This window comes from Molothrus aeneus, chromosome 4 (assembly GCF_037042795.1).
Source record: "Molothrus aeneus isolate 106 chromosome 4, BPBGC_Maene_1.0, whole genome shotgun sequence".
NCBI classification, from domain to species: Eukaryota; Metazoa; Chordata; class Aves; order Passeriformes; family Icteridae; genus Molothrus; species Molothrus aeneus.
Genome location: NC_089649.1, coordinates 50,536,094 through 50,561,319, shown reverse-complemented (window position 1 = coordinate 50,561,319; position 25,226 = coordinate 50,536,094). Strand labels below are relative to the sequence as shown.

At 40.9% G+C, this 25,226-nt stretch overlaps 1 protein-coding gene across 2 annotated transcripts; it reads left to right on the top strand.

The window, feature by feature from the left end:
* The first annotated feature begins 1,463 nt into the window (after window positions 1–1,463).
* Window positions 1,464–18,006, top strand: RHOH (ras homolog family member H). Of its 2 annotated transcripts, none has more exons than XM_066549122.1 (2): window positions 1,464–1,544; window positions 14,442–18,006. In XM_066549122.1, the coding sequence occupies exon 2, from the start codon at window positions 14,661–14,663 to the stop codon at window positions 15,234–15,236; it is 576 nt and encodes a 191-aa protein (XP_066405219.1). In that variant the 5' UTR covers window positions 1,464–1,544; window positions 14,442–14,660; the 3' UTR covers window positions 15,237–18,006. The 2 variants fall into 2 exon arrangements, with proteins under 2 accessions (XP_066405219.1, XP_066405218.1); XM_066549121.1 differs by lacking the exon at window positions 1,464–1,544 and adding an exon at window positions 13,081–13,138.
* The last annotated feature ends 7,220 nt before the right edge of the window (window positions 18,007–25,226 follow it).

The window sequence follows — 25,226 nt, the reverse complement described above, 5'->3', positions numbered from 1 at the left end:
TCACCAAAGACAGAAAGATATAGCAACCCACAACAAACCCACAGAGGCAGAGCTGTGAAGCTCTCCCCAGAAAGCTGACTTACGCTAAACCTCTCCACTCCTTCTCGTCACTCTGCATCTGGCTCTGCTGTGACTGCTGCCTCCAGATGAACTAGACCCAGTTGCCTGGACTACTTTGGCCTGTAAGCACAGGTGTCTCTGGTTACCTTTAGAGCTTTTGGATTTTTTGTCTTCTCAATTATATAATTGTTCTAATTTGCTAAAAAAGAAGACTATCTGAAAAAGCCAGGAAGACAGAACACCACTCTTCTTTTTTTCTTCCCTTATCTCGTCTAGGATAGTTGACTTCTTTAACGTTCATTTTCAACAGCCTCTTTCAGCTTCCTGCCTCTGGTGAGTTCATTGCAATTTTTTTTTCCTAGGAGTCTTAATGTGAATTGATATTCTGAATCAAATTCCATATATTTTGGTTTACTTTTGTTAATTACTTTTATTAATAAGTTTGTGAAATTGGTTCGCATAATCAGTTTTACTTTTCTGCTAAATACCATCTGTTAAATGCTTGGTGTTGAGATATACAATTACGCACTGACCTACATCTTGCATTTTCTGTATTTTCATTTGTTCCAGAGTTTTTTTCCACCTCAGCGTAAAAAGGCCTTATATAAAGTAGAAAAAGGGGTGTGAAAAGTTTCCTCCATGTTAACTGATATAATAAAAAAGAAAAAATGGGAGTTACTCTCAAGATGGTGGATTTGATTCTGACACTCTTTTCTGTTGTATGAACTATGAACGCAGGAGTGATAGACATGTATAAATCTGCAATATTTCAAATGATGGTTTTCTTCCCCATTTGTGAAGTACATCATGCTTCTGAGGAAACTGTTCTGCTTCGTCTTAAATATTCCCAAACAAATTTAGATTAATATTTTATTGTGAGAATTTGAGAAACACGTTCTTAGGAGTGGAGGGAGATTCAAAGTATTTTTAATTTGACAGCATATCTATGGTTGGCTCTGGCTCCAGCAGCTGCCTGGCCCTGCTGGGTCTAACAAATGCCTGTGCCACCTTCTGAGATGGAGGATTTCCATCTAAATGGCCACGTCTATAACTCTGTGTTCAGGTCACTCCCATGGCTTCTTCTCTGCTTTCTGATCCAGCTGTGGCATGCTTAGGGTGTGGAGTCCCCTTACAGAACACTATGTGTGTATGTGCATGTGTGCACATCTGTGCACACCCATTTCCAGATTCTCCTCACAAACCCTGCATCTTCTGATGCTCTAGTGTGATGGAATGGTCTTGTCACATTGCCAATGAGATGCAGTTAATCTGAAAGGTGAATGAGGATAAAGCACATTGAGGCTTGAACCATCTCTCTGACACAAGTCCCTGCAAAAAATCTGAGTGTGGATTTAAGATTTTCTAACTTCTCATTTCAGCTGTGTTTCCACCTTTGGATGGGGCAGGAGTTGAACTGTGGCATCTGGCAGGAGTCAGCTTTATCGTGGGATTTATCCTGAATAACATACTTGCAGAAGGAAAAGGTAGGGTAAATGAGATAACTTAGTTGTTAACAGTCATAGCTGTCAGCAAATTTTGGTGTCTGTTGCTGTTGGAATAAGGTGGGATTGTGCTGCTTCATATTCCACATTTTCAACCCCACCATTTATGTCAGTGTGGTGGGTTCGTGGTTTTCCAGTAGGAAGAACCATATGTGTATACTTACTTGACTTTAGAATGGGATTTGATATAGTTTTTCTGATATAGTCTGAAGATCTATCATACAAATGGAGTCAGTTCTACGAGAGAAAGTGGGTACAGACTTCATGTGAATACTGTGTTTGAGATTTGGGCAGTAACTGCAAGGTCAAAAAGCCACATGTTCACTTGCTTCCTGCTAAAGTTAGAGAATAGGTCTTAGTGAGGCATAATACCAAGTTTTACATTCCCTAGACTGGGTGCTGCAAGCCAGGAAAATCTGTAGGTTTGTAGTTACAGAGAATCGGTGTTTTTATAAGTAATCTGTACTTACTAAGTTCCAGAGTAAAGAATTAAATTTAAAAATGGATTTGATTTTCATGTATAGCAAGATTCATAGGCCATCAGCAGAGAAACATGGCTGTAAGTTACTGTAATTTAATCCCATTTTAAGGTAATTTTACTGTGCCAAAGCAGTGTGAAGTCATCTCATAGCAGAAGAGCATCAGGCCTCAAAATGGAGAGACTGGTGCTAAAGTCACATTGCTGGTAACAACTGCTAGTGCCAGGGATGTTAGGGAAGTAATGTCTTGTACAGTGAGGGGCAAGTCATATAAACCCTGAGAGAAGTGAGGGGGTGATCTGCAGCACACCCAGAGCACACAGGAAGTGAGCAGCCAGCGTGGTGGCAGTCTCATGGGCTGGCCCGTTTTGTAGAGCAGTGGGTCTGTACCAGCGGAAGCTCCCAAGGAGCTTTTCTTGGTGACGCTTTCTGATAACCAGCCAGGAGGACACCCGGGCAGGGAGATGAAATTCTGCTGTTTCTCTTGCTTTCGCTGTGCAGTTCTAGATGTATAACAGCAAGTGAGTTAGGCAGTTTAATGTAAAAGATTTTCTGTGAAAATTGCCTCTTAACCCCTCTTTTTCTTTATGAAATTTTGGTGCTGTGATTCTATAGTTTTCCCTAAGAAACAGTAGAATGTTACTGAATGCACCATTCAAATGATTAATTTGATTGACATTGACCATAAAATGAAAAATTGGGGATTTTTCTATAGTGCTTTTGATTATTGTTTGAAAAGAGATAAAATAAGTAACTGTAAAATTTGCCTTTTTCAAAAGTCTTGGTGTAACACTTTAGACATCACACCACACATCTTAACATCATTCCCAAATTAGATTCTTCTGTTTTTGGCTAGTGGTGTGTGGTTTTATTAAATCTTCAGTTTTCAAATGTTTCCATGCTATGACACAACTTACAGCTGAAAAGTATTTTGAGATAACTCCAGCACAACAATTAAGAAAGGAAGTTGGCTGCAGCTGTCTCAAGCCCACTATTACAGCATTATGGCCTTAAGATGCTGGGCAGGATCACACAAACTCAACAAAGCAATGTAGCAACAAAATTTGTGGGCTGTAGCCTACCATTAGCTCTTCTCCACAAAACCAAGTAGAGTTTCCTATTTGCTTAGAAGGATTTAGTTGTCCTTCAGTTTTTATGTCAGTGAAGAACCGTTCCAATCCACCAGATGGATCAGTGTTCAGTGGAAGGGGAGGTTTTGGAGCCTGCAAAACCTCTGTAATGCAGAGTGTGAGTACTGGAAGTCATGGCTACAAACTTTGGTGTATCAGATCTAATATGAGCAGCTGGCAAAGTGGCAGGGAGCAATAGTCCCAGCAGTCCCAGTCTGTCACTGCTGACAGGGTGGCTGGAGGATGGGGGGAGCACGGTCTGAGCACTTTGTATGCACATGCATTCCCTGCAGAGCGGGTACGGGAGTGGCTTGTGCCCAACCTGGCCTGTGGCCGTGCCCTGTGTTTATCACTGACCCTTTATCACTCCCCCCTGCACAGTTGCCTGCTGCTGCGTCTGCACTGTGTTGCTTTTGCACGAGCAATTGCAATTACTCTTTGGTTACAGAAGCCAAGGAGAAGTGTAAATTGCTAAGGGATGAGGGTGGGGCTGAACTTGGCATGCTTCTCTTTACCTGACAAAACATATGAACCTGCTGGAAACCACATGAGGATTCTGCTATGGTTTGGGGATTTCTCTATGGGGAGCCATAGTGACCTGTCACATAGGAAAGACCCAGCATGTGCTGGAAAAGGAGCAAACACCTCTCCTGGCAGAAGCTGGCACAGTGGGCTGTGGTTACATACTGTGCATGATGCCACTTCTCACACAAAAGCGTGAGTACCAGTAACTGACACTTGCCAGCTTGAGGTTGTTGTACCATCTGGTGATACCACTTCTCCTCATGAGTGACAGTGTGTTGCTTTTGAGGGTTAGACTGATTTACGTCAAAATATAGGTATAACTGGCTCGCCTAATATAAAAGTGTGAGACCAAGACCCCTGTGTAGCTGGGGGTCTCTTTTAGTTGTTTCCTGTGCCATGGTCATTGAAAGACTATGAAACCTTTCAAACTTGCAAGAAAACTGTTCTTTCCTTTTTCTTTCCTTTCATTGATAGGCATGCCAATGGACACACGGTCTTCAGCTTGCCTCTTTTATTTCCATCAAAAAACTGTGCTTAAAAACCAGTAAAGACTTAGGAGTTTGAAGTTATTGAGCTACTGATATACCCAAATATCTATTAATTCACCTATCTATTAATTATCTATCTAATTGTCTGTGAGCTTTTGTTTTTCTCACTATAAAAATATATTATGAAACAGCTGTCGTAAAACCCCTTCATGTAATTACCTTATTCTCCATCAATTTAAATGGGAGTTTTTAAATTCCCATCTCTTTCAGTGGAGGTTTAATTCTGGATGAAAAGCTGTTGGGTAAAGTATCTCTGAGTTTGAATCAAGTCCATCAGGATTCAAAAATAAAGCATGGGAAATGTTCTCATAATGTGCAAACATCTCTCTCCTAAAATATCTCTCTTTTCATATGTATGATCATTTTCATTCAAAATATGTAAAAATCAAGATAATCAAGGAAAACTTTCTGTGTTTCCCATTGAAGAACTCTGCATTAAGATTTACTGTAGCATGGGGATTTGCATGATCTTTAAACTGACTGAAAGCCAAGTGGATGTCAGCTATAAATATATGAATGGCTTCTCAAAATACTCAGCTGAAGAATGAGTGAGAAGGATTTATGTATTACATTTGGTTGTAGAGTCTTTTCTCCTCTTAACCTATTCCATGTGACTGCTGCTGTCTGCAGTATCATATGTTTTATATAAAGGTGGCAAGAGAACAAGATTGTAATGGAATCAGAGGAAAATAAAGGAAAAAACAGGCACTAAAATATATATTCTGCTCTGGCATATGGTTGGTGTAAGATATAAATCAATATAAAATCTGAGCTACCAGGTATAACTTGTGCTAATTCCAAAAAAAAAAAAAAAATAAAAAGAAAAGAAAGCTTGTTCCTTTGAAGTTGGGCTTTAATCATAACTATGCATGGAATGTAGGCAGTTTGATGAAGGCAAGTATGCATGCCCATTTTTTAAATCTAATTTTATCTGCTTCAATTAAGGAATTCTAGAGAGGCTGCATGGTAAGAAAAAAAAATCCTGTTTGTATAATGGATATGTATTATTTCTTATTTTATCTGTGTGCTGGATACAGTGTGTGAATACTAAGTCATGGCATAGATTGTGGAAGACAACTCCTTTTTAAAAATGTATTGAAAAAATCAAAAATATAAAAATCATAAATCAACAAATGCAGGACAAGTTATGATAATTGTATGTTTTATATCACACCTGATACTTGAGAAGTCATTATTTCAAAGTAAGGTCTTCAAATTTTTAACATTTTTATGCATATGTGTGCACACAAAATTTAATAACGATATTAAAGATGGCAGTTTCCCCGCTATGTGAAATCTGGACTATGATTTTAAACACTCTGATGTATACAGAGACAAGAAAAAGGTTTTTGTTGCTGGCAGTCCTAAGGGGAAAAAGCTAAAATTATCAGGAATTTTCTGTTTTCTAAAATAAATACCCAACCAAATTATTGTTGCTTCTTTTGCTAGCTTTGCTCATGAATGTCCGAAGTTTGACATTCATCACAGCAAAACGAATGGTGACATGCAGTAAATATGAGTTCTTCCTGAATTAAAAACAAGTCATTATTTAGCAAGGTCATTATTGTGTATTGTTTGATCAACATTATTACTACTCAAAACCACCTGTATATCCAACATTTTATTCTTCTCACAAAATATACAAAAATAATCTTCCATGGAAGAGTGGCTAATTCTGTTCTAACATTCTCCGTCTTTACCTCCCACTGAAATCAAACCTGTGCAAATACATAACTTAATGAACACGGAGAACCTCCTTTTTCTCCTGCTTATACCAGGGGGAGAAGATCTAGGCTTGAGAATCTCCTTATTTTGTGCTAGGCATTTTATAAAATCAGAGCAAAGTTAAACTTGAAGAGACTTCCGAAAGTAAAGTCGGAGATCTTGCAAGGGATCCCTTGAGGAAAATGGAGAAATAGTAGGGCAATTTTTAAAGATGTTTTAACATTGAGGAGCATGTTATATCACCTGTAGCATTCATATATTAGCTCTTAGCTATACTGTTACTGTTGATTACTTCGTAGCATTTAAGAGAGCCAGTCAAGAAGATCAAGTAGTGTGGAAACGAGAGAGGAGCGCAGTCCTACCACAGGTTCGAGCCAAAACACACAGAAGTCAGCTTTCTCTACTGCAGTGGGCTTGGCACAGGCTCTGAAAGAGGGGAAGCCCTTTTGACTGCAAATGCAAGCATGTCTATGGAGATGCTAGTTTGTTTTAATGATTTATCGTGTCACTCATCTGCAGGATTTAATATAAATCCATGCGTCTCCTTAACAACTTATTGTAAAGATGTGTCTAATAAATGTAATGGCTGCATACACAGCAAAAATATGACAGTTTACAATCGGTGACTGTGTAATTTTATATGTAAAATTCTATAAACTACATACCTAGGTTATTGCAAATCCCCATTTCGCACAGCAGTAATCTCTGCTCATGGAGATTGTGCATGGAGGTACATGTGCATACAAATACATATGTACCTGTATGTGGACCATGACTATTTTAATAATGCATCCATTTGATGCAAAATATGTATGTAGGTTTTCAAATGATGGTAAGATATCTTGCCCACAGCACGTTGTTTTCTACAGCAATCTGTAGCAATGTCTTTTGCAATGAATTAATATCAAAGTGTCCACATATATATATATATGTGTGTGTGTGTGTGTGTGTGTGTGTGTGTGTGTATGTGTGTGTGTGTGTGTGTGTGTGAGTGTATATATATATGTATATGGACATACACATATGCATGTACATATGGATGTGATTTTTTGTACATGAATGTATTGATTCATCACTGAAATACTTAGATTTTAAATATGCAGATTTATTTTCAATATTTTTGTGTCCCTATATATGTGCATATACGCTTCTGTACATCCAGTCTAGCAAATAATGCATCATTCTCTGAGAAATTATGAATGATTATTTAAAAGTAAGAAATGTTAGTTGTGTATGAAAGAGAAATGGATACCTGTGTCTGCAGATGGTAAAAATAAAGAACAAGCAGAAATAGGGGTAGGGTCAGGCTCGCTGGAAAGAAAACACAATAATTGTTGAAGGTTGTGAGTAAAAGAGTACTTCAACAGCCAAAGAATACTTCAACAGCCATGAAAATTTGGGGAGATTTTTAAGAGTTAAATCTATTTAAAAAATCCTACAATAATATGTTATCAAAATATGTTGACAAATCAAAAATATGCTTTTTTGATTTGTCTCAAACTTCAAGAAATTTAACTGTGTTGAAAGAGGATGTGGCATGAAAAATTTGAAGTGGTTTGAGGCCCAAACATTTCTACATGTAACTAATTCTACACACACAGTAGTCTGATTAAGGTCAATTACTTAAATATAATGTGTTTTATATTATCAAGGCTTCAGTTTGGCTAAAATGCAGTTAGAGTTTTTGAAAATTTGCTTTTGACCTGTAAGTCATTTAGGTAGAAAAAGTATTCATAGGTATGTGTGATAGCATTGGAGTCAGCAAGTAGCACTTTATCCATGTTCATCTGCAAGTGTGTCTGTACCCCCATCTGGACCCAGGAGCAGTTCTGTGTCAGTGTGAAGATATATATATATATATATTTATATATATATATATATATTTATATATATATATAGATAGATAGATAGATACACATATATATATTTATATGTGTGTGTGTACAGAAACAGTGACTGTGAGGGACAGCAGGCAGACAGATGGCTGATGAACTTCTGTGCTCTAATGTACACGTGTGACATTTGCTCACCAGCTGCTCCATGTACAGTTGCATCTGTAGTGAAACTCAAAAATTTCTTCTCTGTTTAAGCACAGAGGAGAAAAATTAACACAGAGGAGGGTGGGAAAGAGAGGTGACATATATCCAGTATCCTGCAGAAGGAGAAGGCTAGGCTTACCTAACCTCAGGCATGACATGCTGCTCCATTTCTGGTGACTTTGAGGATATTGGATCGGACTGAGAATGGTTTATGAGCTGGTCCTCTCTGAAGGGATTACTTTCCTACACTTGATTGACCCCAATTTCACTTTGTAGAGAACATATATACTGAAAATGGATCCGTTTTGAAAATGACCCATAATACCATGAATGCTACATAGTTTGTCATTTACCATGTCATAACCATGGTTTGCCATTTACCATGCCGTAAACATGGAGAAAAATTACTTCAGACTAATGGCTTGAATCTTTAAGTGGGTACTTAGCATTGTCAGATCTCATTGAGTTCTTTTCAGAGATTTAGGATCTCGGATCAGTACATGAGTCTTACAGGCTTTTTGTTAATTTTTGGAGTGGTTCTAATAGTCTGTGTACCTGTGTAATTTGTAAATTGCTGGATCAACGTGTGATTAGCCACAGAAAGAGGGCTCTTGAAGATAAAAGAAATATTTCCTTTGTCTAATTCTATAATTAGAATGAGAGTTAAATTGTTTTTCTCAGCAACTATAGTGAATTGAATAGATCTCTAGATATGTTGTTATCCATTGCTTATGTATTATTATACGTAGTATTACTAAAGAAATTAAATTAAATTTTATGAAATATAAGATAGCTCATTAAATGGTTTTATATGTATGTGCAATGTGTAAGCATGTGTTTCAATACATATATTTTGTTACACAAAAACTTTCATCCCTTTACTAGGACTTCACATCTCATTTAATCTTGTAAATAACATCGGTCTGTGTTCGTTGTTGTTTCATATAAAGATTTCACAGTCTCAATATGAGGAAATTTGCTTTAAATCTGATAACTTGAGTTCCCTTGCTAATAATAAAGTTGACAAGATTACTGAATATTTGATGATAAATCTTTCTCTTCATTTGCAGTGGTTAAAACTGCCAGAGAAAGAAACAGAGGTATTTTCAGGTGTTGTCTTGATCCAGAAGCGATTTTTTGCAAAGGTTTCTAAAAAAGTGGTTCTCTAGTTTCTCGAAATTTCATAAATTAGAAATTAAACCCAAAATTCAGTTTGTTTTTTTTTTTAACAAATAAAATACTGAAATTTGAAAACAGGAACAGATTTCAGTTTCGTGAACAAGGGAGTGAAAGAAAAATTTCCAAGTTTTTATGTCTGCAAATTTTTTTCATTCTGGAAGGAGATTGTTTTTGAGATGACAAGACATCCTGGCTTTGAAAATATGGGGTCATTGCATGTTGCTTGCTTTTCTAACTTTAGAAAGGCATTGAAGAAATTATTGTTCTTAAGGACAAAATATCTGTATAAAAGCTCTCATCCAAGCTTCTAAGTATCCTTTCAATTCTTTAAAATATAAAAGCACCTTGAAAGATAATCTGGCAATTAATCTGTCAGTATTGCAAATATATCAGACAGCTGAATTATTCTGCCAATGAGTGACCTGCCACCTTTCTCTTGGGCCAAAGAATAGTGATGACCCCTGTGGTAGCCACCTTAGGAAGTGAATGAGTTCAATGGAGATTTTTTGGTGTAGTAGTTTGGGGAAAAGATGCAGCACCTTGCAAAGGTACAGGCTGTGAGCCAGTGGTGCTGCCACTGAATGCCACTATGGACTGAAACGCTGACACTCTCTGAGGTGGATGGAGGCTGATTGGCAAGACAGGGCTAGAGATCAAAATTGTCTTGAAAGGAGTTAAGAAAATAGGAGGCAGCTAAAGCAAATGTCAGAGAATCAGCTAAGTGAATGCATGACAGTGCAGCAAGGATTTGTTTACTTGCAGTCTCCAGACAGACTGCAGCTGATGGATTAGTTTTCAGAAGACCTGTGCTGTGGAAGCAATCTGGAGGTTTGTATCTGAATGGAGCAAGTACAGTTCATCCACAGAGCTGAAAAGCAGGCAGTGTGACCTTGACAACCTGGTGATCTAGCAGAGTGTCCAAACTGGAGTCACAACAGCCACAGTTTCTGTGTCACAAGGGGCTGCATCTTCTGGGTGCTGTCACTAACCAGGCAGCAGCGTCTCTGCCCTGTGTTGATTCCTGCCAGCCTTCCTCCTCCTCCTTCTGCTTGCAGGAGTTTTCTCAGGCTCTGTCCATGCCCTGCAGTGCCCACTGTGCCCATGGAGGTGAAGGTGTAAAGCTGGACACTCTTCTGGTCAGTGAGGGTAGTCTTTCTGCCTCCTTCCTCTCATTGAGAGCATTTAGCTAAGGGATTTGAGGAGAGTTCTTACATATCTGTGGTGCAATTGCAAGGAGCAGTGGTTACAGTCAGCCCATTGGAGAAGAACTGTAGGCACTGTTTTGCAGACCCCACCTCTGTGTGAGGTGGGATTTAAAAGAGCAGAGTAGGTAGGCAAAGACAGTATGTACATTCAAGTATTGCACAGCTGGTGGAAGTATCTCCGGTGGTTTCAACCTCTTCTATTAGTCTAAATATTTTAATATCCTTGCCATGTCAAGTCTCTTCAAGAACTAGCATACACAGTGCTCCAACTGAAAAATTAATCTGCTGTTATCCTGACATAAACAGGACCTCTGCTGAGATGTAATTGAGGTAGGGAGTGGATAATGGCAATAATAGTTAGCATGTTAACGGCTTTAACTCTCTGAAGCACTTTGTGACTGATCCAAAAAGCTGATTGTTTGCTTGCATGGTTTGTTTATGTATGAGCTAATTCCATTGAAATTCCAGCCTACCTGAGTGTGCACTATCAGGATCTAAGAGAGGTTTTAAAATTGGAGTTCCTGACTGTTTTTATTTTCCCCTGTCATAAGATGCTGTCCATCCCCTGGAGATGTTTAGCCATAGCGAGTCATGCTCACAATGATCTTATAGTAGATACCAGAGATATTCTTGGCATAAATGAAAATCCCATTTGGTCCAGCTGATAAACTTACCCCTTTTGATGTAGTAGTCCTGCTTTCCTTTGTTGGTAGAGCTCTTTCAACAAATACCAGATTAGTTTTTCATGGGATGTGTATTCACTTGAATCCTCTACCTGTGAAGAGCTCGGTGCTGCTGTGCTCTGCTTTTCATCCCATCCCATTGCAGGCTGGCAACCCCACTCACCTTCTCTGTATGGTATTCAGCCATGAACAAGTATGAGGCATTTTACCTGCATGAGATTGCTGAGGTGCAACTCAGACACTGCCCAAGAGCAATTGTTGTAGGGCTTCTTGTGCTCACACCCCCAGTGAAGTCCGAGATCTCTGTAACCACACACTAGTGCCAGTATTCCAAAGACAGAGGGAACAAAACCTGAAGTTTACTAAAGATCACTACTCAGCATGACCACGCAAGAATCAGACATACATTCTTATACCTAGTGATTTTATAAAAGGTCTTATCTTACTATTCAAATAATATCTTCTGTTGTTATGAGTGATGAAAGCATAAACCAAAAAAGCATAAAAGAAGATAGAGGTTTATATATTGAATTCCATATACAAAATGATCTTAGTAAAGTCGGTAAATTTTTGAAAATCAAATTGTCGGATTAAAAAAAAAAGCCTCCACAGCTTAGACTCCATCTCTGATTTGCGATCAGAAGGTTTTCTGCAATCTTGTAATGGTTGTAGCACACTGTGCTGTCGGACCAAGACAGAATATGAGAGAAAGGGACAAAAACTTTTGCAAATATTTATAAAACTGATTGTATACTGAGGCACAGAAGTGTCCAGTACTGTCTTTAAAGGACACTTTGAAGTACTGCTTTTTAAAGGACACTGCTTTTTGTTGATGCTTAATCAAGCATTTTCCTTCCAGTGAGGTGAACTTGTGTAATTATTTTAATACAGTAATGCTGCTCTTACCCTGAGGCTGCAACAAGGACCAACTATGTGCCTAATTACAGATAATGCTTCAATATGCACGTATGTAGTCCCAATTATATATGGAGGGACATGAATTGTTGTTAACAAATGCAAGACCAGGACCATTGAAGGCAATTTGTCCACAGGATCACAATATGGACCTTGTTATAGACCAGGGTTTTTTATTATTCACTGATGGAATATAGAACAATATCATTTGCTTTGAAAACAATTCTGCACTGTCACAGTGGAATATTTCAACATCTTGTATTGTCTGTCAACTAGCCATATTCACTAGTCCTTAATATCTCTGTCAATCTTTTATAATTTTTATATTTTCAAAATAATCAGCATAATTTGACCTGGTAATCCACAAGTTGAGTGCCAGAACAATCCTTTTATCTCTCTTTCTCTGTTTTGGCATTTATGAAATTGCAAAAGTCATGCTTTGGACATCCTTATTTCCCCCACATTCCAGTGTGCACAAAATAATGCATCTGAAGGCACTGAGGACTCCTCGCACCAAAGAAATGTTTGTTCTGAAAAGGATCCTTGGTACATGGAAACTTTCTCTGAAATATGCAGCTTTGTCTGAATAGGACATTACTGTCCTGTGGTGAAATTGAGGTGTTTTCAAGCTATACTGCTGACCCAATTTTGAAATAGAATACTCTGAAAGAGAGATTATGATTCATATAAGCAATTTGAATGTTTATCCTACAGATGCTTTTTGAATTTTTCATAGATGTGTTTTGTAAAGGTCTTGTTTAGTTCCCTTGAGAGCTTGTTTGGAGAACAGAGAAGACAAGAGGGTGGAGTTAGATCTAATGAATCTTTAAAAGCAAATTTTCATCTGCTGCCACTAAAACTTGAATTCATAGTGCAGCCTGTTTCCCGGCAGCCAGGAATGCCGTGAAGCAGCCTCAGCCTCCATCCCAGTTCCTAGAAGCGAGCGGCAGTCTGAGCCGCGGTGTCGCTGGCAGGCCAGGAAGCGCCGTGTGTTGCAATGGCTCCTGTAGATACGGTAACCCGAGCGCGCACAGGGACAGCCCGCAGGCCTGGGGCCACCTTTATAAAGCAGCGAGCTCCGGCCACACATCTGCCGGCAGCCGGGCCATGAGGTGGGAGATGCAGGTGTGCCAGCAGCACCAGAGGAGGTAGGGCATGGCCTCCGCACAAAACGAAAGCAGGACAATAGCAGTTGTCGGTACCTGTAAAATGTTCTCTTTAAGCTCATTTAGCACTTTCCCTTTGTGTTTCCCCCTTTGTGGAGTAAGCCAAAACTTGAAGTGTTTTCTAGAAATAAAGGGGGAGGAGGTGGTGTGTTAGGGTACTGAAAGTGGAGAGCGTTACAGTAAAATACAGTATATGCCCTTTGTGGCCATCATTTATATCTGTGCAAATAGCCTTCAGCTGGGATGTCTCTCTACATATATGAAGGAAACAGAAATATATTATTTATATAAAAAACACATGACATTTTGAAATTATGCAGTGATACTTTCTTTTTAATTACTCTTGTTCATCAGAACTAATTTGTCTTCAGTTTTGCTGTTAGTGATTTTCGGAGCATCTTGCGTGTCACCCTGTGTGAGCAGTGAATCTTGCACACAGTTAGTGGGGAAGAAACAAATGCTTTCAAAATAGGAAAATTTGACTGAATGCTGGCAGGAGCTCAAAAGCAATTACATACTCTGAAGAGTACTCTTAGTTCAGTTTTACAAGGGAGTAAATGCCAGGACAGTTAAATTCCCTTCAAACGAAATTTTTACTGGGGCAAGCATCGGTAGTGGGGCTTTCTTTGGCTTGTGTTTCTTGATTGTTGAAAGTGATTTGTAAGAAAAAAATTAACCTGTTCTTGGGGTTTTTTTTCTGTGAATCTTTCTTTGCTTTTAAAAATTGTTCAGGTTCATGTGAATTGAGATTCACTCCTGAAGTCTTTGCTTCCTCATTGTCACAAGTGGTTCTGTGTTAGTGTTTCATATGGGATTGTTTAAAAAGTCAAATTGGTTAGCAAAGAGCTTTTTTTTCTCCTGACTACCTCTAGAGAGCATGGCTACATTTTCAAGGGAATCTGAACTGATCATTTAGGGATTCAGGATTCTGTCATTCTTGGTGAAAGTCAGAGGCAGGGAATGTCTCACAGCATATTAGTAGCAGTTATATAAAAGTTAAATTAAATTTATTAGTCTCTAGACAATTGGAAGGAAAAAATAGCTTGTGTCAGTGGAAAATGGTAATGCTGCTAAGACTGTTAGCCCCTGTGGAGCAGCGAGAAGGTTATTTATGTGAATGGCTGTTGCACACATAGCTGGCTGGGAGGAAATAGAAAAGTTCATCATCCTCAGTGAGGGATACTTGCCATGCCTGTCCAAAGATGTGTCCAGGCATCTTCATCTTGATGAGGAATGGTTTGTTCTCTGTGGGTTATAAATGTTACATTTTATTTTTGCTTTCCAGAAACGTCATTTGACTCATTGAAGATTTAAAACCAACAGAGTCATGTGGGAGAAAATGAAATTTTAGTCTCAAGTGGCAGAATCGAGTCATAAGAAGTAAAGAGATTTGGATGGTTTCTCACTAAATGGAAATTATATAGAAGGCTTCTAAGACCACTGCATCTCTCCATCCCGCTCGTGCTGCACAGAGACTGCACTCTTGGCCTTGGACGTTAATAAAATGCTGGATTCAGTCAAGTGTGTTCTGGTGGGAGACTCTGCCGTTGGGAAAACATCTCTCCTGGTACGTTTCACATCTGAGACTTTTCCAGATGACTACAGACCCACTGTATATGAAAATACTGGCGTGGATGTCTTCATGGATGGCGTACAGATCAGCTTAGGTCTTTGGGACACGTCTGGCAGTGATGCCTTTAAAGGCATTCGCCCCCTCTCCTACCAACAGGCAGATGTGGTATTAATGTGCTACTCGGTGGCAAACCATAATTCCTTTCTGAACCTGAGGAACAAATGGATCAGCGAGATCCGCAGCCATTTGCCTCGCATCCCCGTTTTGGTGGTGGCCACTCAGACGGACCAGCGGGACATGGGTCCCTACAGCTCCTCCTGCATCAGCCCTATAGATGGAAAGCGGCTCGCCCAGGATGTGCGAGCCAAAGGCTACTTGGAGTGCTCTGCCCTCAGCAACAGGGGAGTGCAGCAGGTGTTTGAGTATGCTGTGAGGACAGCGGTCAACCAAGCCAAAAGGCAGAACAGGCGGAAGCTCTTCTCCATTAATGAGTGCAAGATCTTTTGAGGACTGTCAGCAGTTGTTTTGCTCACGTTTGTTCTTTCTGTTTTCTCACAAAGACGCTGCAGCAGAGGGAATGGGAGGTGAATCAAAGGAGGGCTCCTGGCAGGACCACAGTGCAGGTGCCTATTTATGAAACAGGTGTGCTCTTTATCTGAGCCTCTTCCCTCCAAAACACATGTGTGCTATCTTGAAAAATGAAAGGTGCATACCCTTATTCACAAGCCTGTGTTTGGACTTTGCAAGCCTGAACTGCAGCAGGCCTAGCCTGCAGATCAGCAGATAACAGCAGTACTGATTTTGGTTTTGTTTCTGTCAATGTTCCTCAGTTGTTGGTTTGTCTGCATCTGCATTTATTTAATGACAAAATTGTGCCTGGATCAGCCCCCACCTCTGTACTTGTGGATTTTTTTTTACTTAAGAATGTAGTATATAAAACCTGACCAATGTGTATTTTATTTAGAGAACTCTTGGATATATTGTTGAAAATTACAAAAGTTTGTTTTAATATTTTGGTGGTTCTCCCTTTAGCTAACCACAGAAATGAATTGTCCTATCCATGTAATAAATGGCCTGCAGGCAAGCCTTAGACTTGCCTGAGTCATTGCATAACAGTCATCAGTATGACCAGCATAGGAATAATCAAAACTTAGTGACATTTGACAGCTGTCTCCTGCAGTTTTGTGAGATTTGCTACCTTAATATTGTTCCTCAACAATGTGGTCAAAGGTGGGAAACTAATCTGATTCTTCCTAGACTTCACTGGCTTACAACCTCAGGACTTGCAGACAGGGTTGGTTTAGACATATGGTTGGGCTGGCAGGGATGAATCTGTGCTACCATCACCTCTGTTGTCCCTGCTGTAATTCTGAAGACAAAAGATTTCAGTCTCCAGAGATGGAAGATATTTTTTCATGAGCACTTATATTCTTATATATTTTTAGTACACTTTGTTTCAAAGCAGTGGTTTTAGTGGAACCAGTCACCAACATCAGTAAAAGATTGAGTAAAAAGCAAGGTTGACTTTAGAATGGCTAAATGACATTTTTTTTTAGTTTGCATGCTAAGTATAATTGCCTAGGTTGTATCCAAGTAAGACTGAAACAGGCTTTACATCCTGGGGAACCTGTCAAGTCTGGGAGCCAAGTCCTGATGGATGTAGTGGGGCCAAGTTACCCTTCTACACACAAAGGCAGGCTAAGGAAATGGAAACTTCAGGTGTGTAAGAGAACTCTGCTAGAAGATGAAGTGGGCTCAAGCCACAATGCTGGACATTCTTTGTGAATTGTGGTGGTCCCCTCCTCCTCATGTTTTCTGTCCCCTCTGTCCTGGACCCCCTCTCAGGTCTTGCAGATCTGTCTCATCCTAAGAGAATTTCTTACTGCAGCAAGATTTTCTTTGTCCCTTTTCCTGTCCTTCAGCTAGCTAGGAATTGATCTTTGAGGTGGTTATAGCATGATGCCATAAAAGGTAGGATTATCTCACCTGTGATGTAGGTGAGCAAGTGTTTACCCAGTGAGCACCTTGATTACCAGTGGGACAATCACAAACCCAGTGTTGTGATTGTCCCACCAGCTTCTAGACTGTTGAATATTTACCACTCATCAACCTGGTTATAAGGGAGGCTTCTGATCATAAAAACATCCCGTTCTCATCTGAGGTTTTTATATCAGCCTTAAATCTTTACAAACTTCTGCATCTGAGCACACAAGACAGGGACTTCTGTTACCACCCATCTTCCCTAAATTCTTCTCTTTTCTACTTCTCTTTCTTCTCAAGTGTTGATTTGTTACTGAAACACTAAAACTGACATATTTGTAAAAGAATCTGAATGGCATTGTACTTGTGTAGAGTTACACAAGTGGCCAAGTATTTGCGGTCCTTGGTTAAAAATCTTTTAGCTTTTGGGAGAAATACTCCTCTACACGCCAACTCTTGCGACACCTCTCCACTGGAAGTCTTAGGTTTTGTAACTCTAATTTAAAAGTAGCAATTGTTACAGTTTGAATATTAAAGATTGCATGAAAAATGTCGTGTTATGATTTTTCAAATCTGTTACATCTGGGGACCTTTTTATTATGTTCCCTACTCCACACTAATGGATTGAATACCTGGTTTCAACTATTTTTAAGACATGTTTTCATGTTTTTTCCAGAATGCTCTATTCAGTTCTCTTTTTTTTTGCCCCCTCAGTGGGTTAAAGTCTGTTTACAACAGTTCATGCAGTTGTTGTGTGCTGAAGAGCGGTAATCACCAGGTGAGAATGCTGTGTTGTGGTATCTACCACAAAGTGCCACATTCGGGCACCAAAAGGCTCCACTGAATTGTTATCACAGACTAAGCCAGACAAAGGTGTAACTGAAAATCTCATCTGTATTAGCTTCACAAAACTTGTTATGGTGTGTTACAAAATAGAGAAATTGATGTCTGTTGCAATTCAGTGAAGCCAGGTGGATAGGCTTCTTTGAGATGTCTGAACTGATGATACAGGGTACACAGGAAATGTAGGGATGGCTTGATATACTCTTGATTGTGCATTCTAGAGCCAGGGCAAAGTGTGAGGCCACTGGAAGCCAACTGATTTTTAAAATCAATTTGGAAAGAGTATAAAGTAATGGGGATTTTGGTTTCATGCTCTGTGAAAAAAACAGTTCAAATTTTCACAGCCTGGTTATTTTCAGATTCTCAAAGCCAAGAGACACTTTTCACTGGGAGCAAACTGTGAAGAACATATATTTTAGTGCCTGTAATGCAGTTTTCCCTGAGCTATAGAACCCATGTACTCAGAAAGTGTGGTAGCTCCGAACAGAGGTTGAAATCTGGACACAGCAGAACTCAGCTGAAGATTTGGCCCAGTGGTATATTGAGGTTTGCACCTTGCACAACTTCAGCCCTGTTCTCTGCGGTGGGAACAATGAGGGACTACTGAGGTCTCCTGTGAAACCCTTCCAGGGTGGTTTTGCTTGTGTTTACTTGGGTAACAGGGTCCCTGGGTACTGTTTAGAGGTTAAAATCTGTCTCTGGTACTTAAAATACATTAAAATGACACATGTGGATTTTCAATTTCTTTTGCTTTGAAAAACAGAAAAACAGAAAAAATGTTCAGCCCTGCCTCAGTTGGGTCAAGCTTTCAGCTGAGAGAAGAGACCTTGCCCAAATATTCTCCTTCTGTCTTCTCAAACAGATCCCTTTCCATTTGTTGTTCTGTTGCCAATCTTCTTTTTGCTTGTTATTAAAACAGGTTAACAGTTTTATTTAAAAAATAATTATTTTGAATACAGATTTCCCAGGCTTTTAAACTTACTTGTTATGCAGCACACAATAGAAATATTTTCTACAAGTAAACAGTAAAAATATGTTTCAAATCATCACTCTTTTCCCCCCCCTCCGCGATTTTTCATGGAGAAAATTATTCAAGCTTGGTAGATATAATTGATACAGTTTTGCCTGATATTTGCAATTAACAGTTTGCAAATTTTTGTGCAATTTTTGTGGGAATTCTGTGTTTACTAAAGTCTGTGAACACAAACTAGCTGATACTTGTGTTAATAAAGAAAATGTGTTTAAGGGACTCTATATATGACACCATTATAAAAGAAATCACCAGAGGGATCAGACATGAAGGAAAAAGAAATGTCAGCACTCTCTACATCTCAGCCTTTCCTGTATTACTATAGCATTTGAGTAAATGCAGCCATTAGAATAATTTCCAATAAATAGGGCAATCAATGTCTTTTTAGCACTTTCTCCTAGTGCTTTGGTTGCACACAGCTCAGGTTAATATAAAAGGAATAAAAAGCTTCATTTCAGAACATCAGAATGCTTGTCTGCTCTTGCCTTTGTGAGCAAGTTAACTACCTTAACTTAATTACAAGTCAGTTCAGCTTCTTAAACAAGCCAGACATGACCACAACTGGATTAGCCAAGCTCCCTTGCTCTGAAATGACAATAATGAATTTATGTCCCTGAAGATGAGGAAATGTGTTTTACCTCTCAGAGATTTCCTTCACAATGGTAAGAGCTGACCAGTTATCAGCATGTACCTCTCATGGCAGACCTGTGTGCCCTTCACCTTGTGCTCTGAGCAGCCAGTTATTGAAAACAAAATTCAGGGGGAAAATGACTGTTTTTGTGTATCTAGGTGTTCATATTATATAGCTGCTTAACTACAGCTGTGGTGGCCTTTCCACTGGCCTGGACCTCTTGCTGCACTGCGATGTGACACTACAGCCTCTGAGTGTCAGCAGGGTCCCTGTCACTCGGGAGGCAGAAGAACATCACGACCAAGCTGCCCTGTGTATTCAGCAGGACAGAGGAGATGCTCCTCGGGACTCCTCTTACCTGCATCGTAGGCAACTGCCCTACTCTGCAAACAGAGCTGGCCCTGCCTCAGTCAGACTTCTGTCACTTGCAGGTGGCCTTGCAGTAACACATTTATTTTGTGTGCCATTTCTAAAATCAGTGTCAGTATCCAAGTCATTGCCAAGGCCTGGCTTCTGCAGCTGCTGTTGTACTGGTAGCTGGACTCCAGCTGCTGCATTTTGGAAGTGGGAGGAGGGGGGATGTCTCAAAGCACTGAGATGTCTCAAAGCACTGAGATGTCTCAAAGCACTGATGTCTCAAAGCACTAAACCCTGTGGCACATCCCTTCCTGAGTGTGGGAAGCTGGCCTCCAGCCTTGCATGAGCTGTGAGTTATTAGCAAGCAAAAGAATAGCTATTGCTGCCTTTCTGGTTATGAAGTGAATGAGTGACATGTCTGTCTCAGGTCTTTCACAACCACCCCACACAAGGCTGGCAGGGGCATTTCTGTCGTTGCTCCTCTCAGCCTGGTATGATTCATAGAGGGCGGAGCAGCAGGGCACAGGCTATGTGTGGTGCTGTGGTTGTTTCTGTCTCTGGGAAAGAGGAAGGAAACGACGATTGGTGTCTTCACTTGGTGTGAGGTGCTCACTCGCCGTGTCTGCAGTGTTTCTGAGAAGTCTCCAGTGGGCACTGGCTCCCACTGGCACCCCAGCAGCTCTGGACAGTGCCTCAGAGGACACAAGCTGAGCTAGGACAACTCTCATGCCAAGACCTGGGTGTCTCCCTTCACTCCCTTGGCTGTCTTCCCAAAATGCTCCATTGCTGTTCAGTTACCACAGAAGGGTGAGACTTTCAAAAGAGATGGCTTTGCTTTGAAAAGCAAGATCCCAGCTGCTCAGGATGTGGCTGTGTCTGCTAGCTGTCTGCTAGCTACAGTCAGGGCAGTGGTGGCCAAAGCTGCACAGCCACTCTCAGGGTGCAAGGGGAGAGATCCAAGGCTGATACTTCTCAGCTTAGCCAATGAATTAAGTAGAAGCAGCTGGAAGGAGAGGTGTCTTATATGCCAAACCTCTTCTAATCCATAAGCACTGCTGATTTTTCTCTTTCTTAGAAAGATCCATTTTTAAAATATATGAAATGCTAAGTGTCGTTCTGGCTATTGCCTTATCACTTTCATTTATCTTTCACTGTGACACCAGATCTGATGCTTAAAGGCCAGTCATGCAGTGTTCTACACAGCATGTGTCTGAGGAAGCGTTAAAGGTCACAGGATTCCACAAGAGACTAATTTAGAAATTCTTATGTATCTTGGGCATTGAAATGTACACAGGTATTTTAAATTATTCTCTTGTATGTGGAATTAGTGCTGGTATCTGATCCATCATAGAATTATTGATCAACTAAACCAGAGCTGCGACCTTGGCTCATAATTAGGGCATTGGCTTAGACAATGATCTTTGCTGTTCAGTCCCTCCCCATTGTGCAGAGCTTGGCCCAAGCTCAACCAGGCCAGGTGGGGAGCTTTTGAATTTAACCAGGCTCTGGGCCAGGCCTGTGTAAGCCTGCACAATTAACTTTTAGCTACACAACTCCAAACTGACTGGTGGCATGACTGACCAGTTTAGGATCAGCTTGACCCGAATGAGTTCATTTTGCCTGAGCCTGCTCCCTGTGGCTGTCTGGTGGATGGCAGGAGATGGACTGCAAGCATGAAATGCTACTACACAGACCCACTGGGTGTCTCTGGCCCCACTTCTGCAGCTGGGTGACACCAGGCAAGCGACGGCTCTAGTGGCCCTCCACATGAGATGGACACGTGGCAGCGACCTTTTTAAAGTACTTTCATTTGGCCATGAAAGATCTTGGTGTTCGTGGGTACTTTTGCATTTGTCAGGCCTGTCCGTTGTTCCTTCTGACAGGTTTGACCTACAGAGTTTGCTCTGAATGGGTCTGTAGCACACATATTGGAATAGGACTTTCCAGAATTTCAACTCACTGAAGCCACAGGGAGTGAGTAAGCATAAGGGACAGAAAGAGAAGGGACAAGATACAACAAAAAATTAATTGCTTTACTACTTTAACAGTTTGTAATTAACATAATGCCCTTTTTGATTTTACAGAACATCAGTATGGATTGAGCTAACATCTCATTCATCAGTGATGTATTTAGAAATCAAATTCTTCCTGAGAGAGTTGTGTTGAATGCTGGGAAGGTAGAGAGAATGTCCCTCTATGGTTACTCCTATCCCTCTTTTTGGAGCATGCTCTTACATTCCCTGTAATGACTGGGCTCTGGGCTAGAGTGATCTCAGTGTGTGCATCGTGAACATTCTTACAGCCCTTTGTGATGGTAAAGATTTATTTTCTGCAGAGGGAGCAGTCAAGGGTACTAATTTAAAGTCTCAGGCTCACAATAAGGTACAAGACACAATTTGAGGAGATTGATTCAAGGGGAGGAGCATCTGACTCTGCTCCACATCTTCCACAACTTTCCACCTGGCTGCCAAGAAAACCAATGCAGTGCCCTTGATTTGGAGCATTCTCAATTTTTTGTCTCCCTGTTGTGCAGGGACATAGCTCTGTTATTTTTCCCTGAATGTCCGGAGACATTTAAAGAAAATGAGGCATCCGTACTGGAGATATTTCCCTCTTTCAAAGCTGACATGTGCTTCTGGCTCCCATTACAGATAGGTCACAATTTAACTTTTAGTTTACAGATGAAAGGAAACCCATGAGTCTTGCTTGGCAAAAAATTGCATCTTCCCAACCACACCCTACAAAGAATAGCTAGTTCTGGTGCAGCTGATCTCTGCAATAGGTGACAGCCAATGCTGGGGGAGTTGAGTCTTTGTGAAACTTCACAGAAGAGAATGGAGGAATACCACTGCATTGTTTATTAAATACATGAGGGATATGGCTTTGAGCTAAGAGCACAAATATCATATGTATAGCATTTTCTATACAAATAGCAAATACACAAATGAGTTTAAGAAAGATCCAAGCCAGAAGGGGTTGGTAAACTGGGTTAAAAGACTAAGTCCTGATTGGGATCTGGGACAAATCACTCAGGGATGCTATTGAAAAATCCAGAATTAACAGGGCATTCACCAAGCATAGAATCTTAGATGTGTGCAGGGTAGTGATCTGGTGTGGTGCCTATGATAGAAGAATCAAAACAATGGGAAAACTGAAAGCTAAGGCAGGGTGAAAAAAAACTGCCTTTAACTTCACAAAATCAGTCTGCTGAGCTGTGTGTACCATGATGAACATGAGAAGCTATAGGAGTGCCAGGCACGATGAGTGAAATATAGAAACAGCAGTGAATCATGTATTTACATCATGAAATTGGATTCTGCAAGCACCAAGAGAGGACACCTGGCATGGGAAGAGGAGAAGGCAAAAGCCTGGGAGCTCAGAGGTGCTCTTCACAAGAGCAGTGAACAAAGCTGCAGCAGGAGATGGGCCAAGTCAGCATGAATGTGAATGGAAATTACATTCATTTCTGTACAGCGCAGAGGTATGAAAGCAACTGTAGTGCTAAGGTAACCCCTGAAAAAATCCCTAGGCTGTGGAAAAAAAGTTATACAGGGCCTCTGAGGACTTGCAGGTGCATAAGAAAATGGGGAAATAAAAGTTTTTGAATGGAGCAGGGGGTCCCAAAGCTGTTAGTGCTCTGTGGGGGTGATGCTGTGATTTTCTGGTGGGAACTATGGACAGTGAGATTCTGAAGCACGAGCCTGTGCTGGTGTTCCCTGGCAGACACAGGTTACAGAGAAATGAGCCACACTTTCTCTGGAGCCCAATGGGAAAGAGGTGAGGAATCAGCCATTTTGCTGGAAAGGTCTCCCAGATGCAGCAGCCTGAGAAACCCAAGCTATGACCAAAACAAAAGAGAAGAGCTGTGTCAATATCCAGGCTGGCAGCAATGGGTCCACAAGGCCCTGTGGACATCCCAGGGCCTGTGGCAGGACCGTGTCTGACAACTGACTGAGTCTAACACATCCCATTCCCTGTCTTGGCTTGGCTGAGGTGGAGGGGTATGGAATAGAGCCCTTTGAGGGACACCTATAGCCCATGCAGGCAGAGGTGCCTGAGCTAAAGCCACTGGTCCCTGAGGCAGGCAGCTTGTGCCTCTGTTGATATGGCACTGAGAGACGGGCTCACCTCAGTAACAGGTCCCACTCAGACCTATTTTTAACAGGGTGCAATGGGCTTTGGGACTGGGCTGAAAGACACTACGTGTGGCTGGAGCACCAAAATTTTCAAGAGAAGCTTGCCAGAATAATACAGCAATCACAATAAGAGGTACAAAAAAAGAAATGAAGTAAAATAATGACAAGTTCATTGTGTACCTCCAGTGTGTGCAGAGCTTTACATGACAGTGAGCAGCTGTGAGGAACTTTGCACCCCTGCAAGCATCTTATGATTTGGTGCTCCCATTAGGGTGTGAGTGAAGGAGCCACAGCTGGATCAGGCAGTGACTGTGGTGGACAGAAGTCTGCTCATCCTTGACCTCACAGATATTGTGCAGGACAGAGGGAAAACAGGAGGCAGAATCAGAGACCAGCACGGTTAGACTCAAGTCTGCAAAAACAGACTTGAGTCTGTCAGTACTTTTTATTCACTGGCAATGTAAATGAAGGGATCTGGTAACAGCTTTAAAACATCAGCTAGGTAGATAGGATTGTCACTTATGGAGGGTAGTGCAGGGACTCCATTTTTCTCCATGGATGGAGGATCAGGGCACGAGGCTGGCGCCAGATGTATTTGTACTCAACTAAGAGGAGATGTGCAAAGTCCAGTTGTCATGTGCCTCATCACACCAGCTGGAGGTGTAAAACACCCATTGTGCTGGACAACACAGTCAGTCCTATTTTCTGCTTCTCTGTGAGAAACAGAGTGTGGCCTGGGGAGCCAGCCTGTAGTACCATGGTCCCACTGACCATGTTAAATGCTTGGAGAGCAAAACTCCCTTGTGAATTCCTTTGCATTCAATTACTGAAGGTTGTTTGGGACAAGATGTACAGGATTGAGCCACATTCTGCTGATATGGTGACCACATTCTTGGGCTTGAACCCATTGGCAACACGATGTCAAAAGAGCAATATGCCTTTCTTCTTGCTCCCTGTGTGGCCAGTTTAGCACAGCAGATTCCCATCTATTTCAGTCCAGAGGCCTCCACTGCTGATCTTCCAACATGTGCAGTACAACCTTTGCAAAAATCTTTTCCCTTCACAGGCTGAATGCATGTGTGAATCACTAAGAGTCAGGCCCGCATCTTGAGTCTACAGGGTGCTCCAGGTCAATGAGAAAGTTCCCTCTTCATGTAGCAAATGTTGATCAAATTGCAAAACCAATTAATTCTGTCAGAGGTGCTGCTTGGACACAGCAGTGCAACTCTCTTAAGACAAATATAAAGTCAGACATTTCTACTGTGCAAAGACGGTGAGGGTCACAGAATGAAAAATACCATCAAGCTGAAGGATAGAGATGATGCAGTCTGCAAAAGCTGACACAAGCTGGATTTTGTGATCACTTCTCCATGCCCTTTGTAGGAAAGAACAATTGCTGCTGGTGGTGTGATGAGAATTCAGTCATGTACCTGTGCTTTAGGGAGCTCAAGTCTGAGTAATCCCTGGATGATCCAAGAATTCACAAATTTAGCATCAATGGCCACAAAATTAAGCCCAGA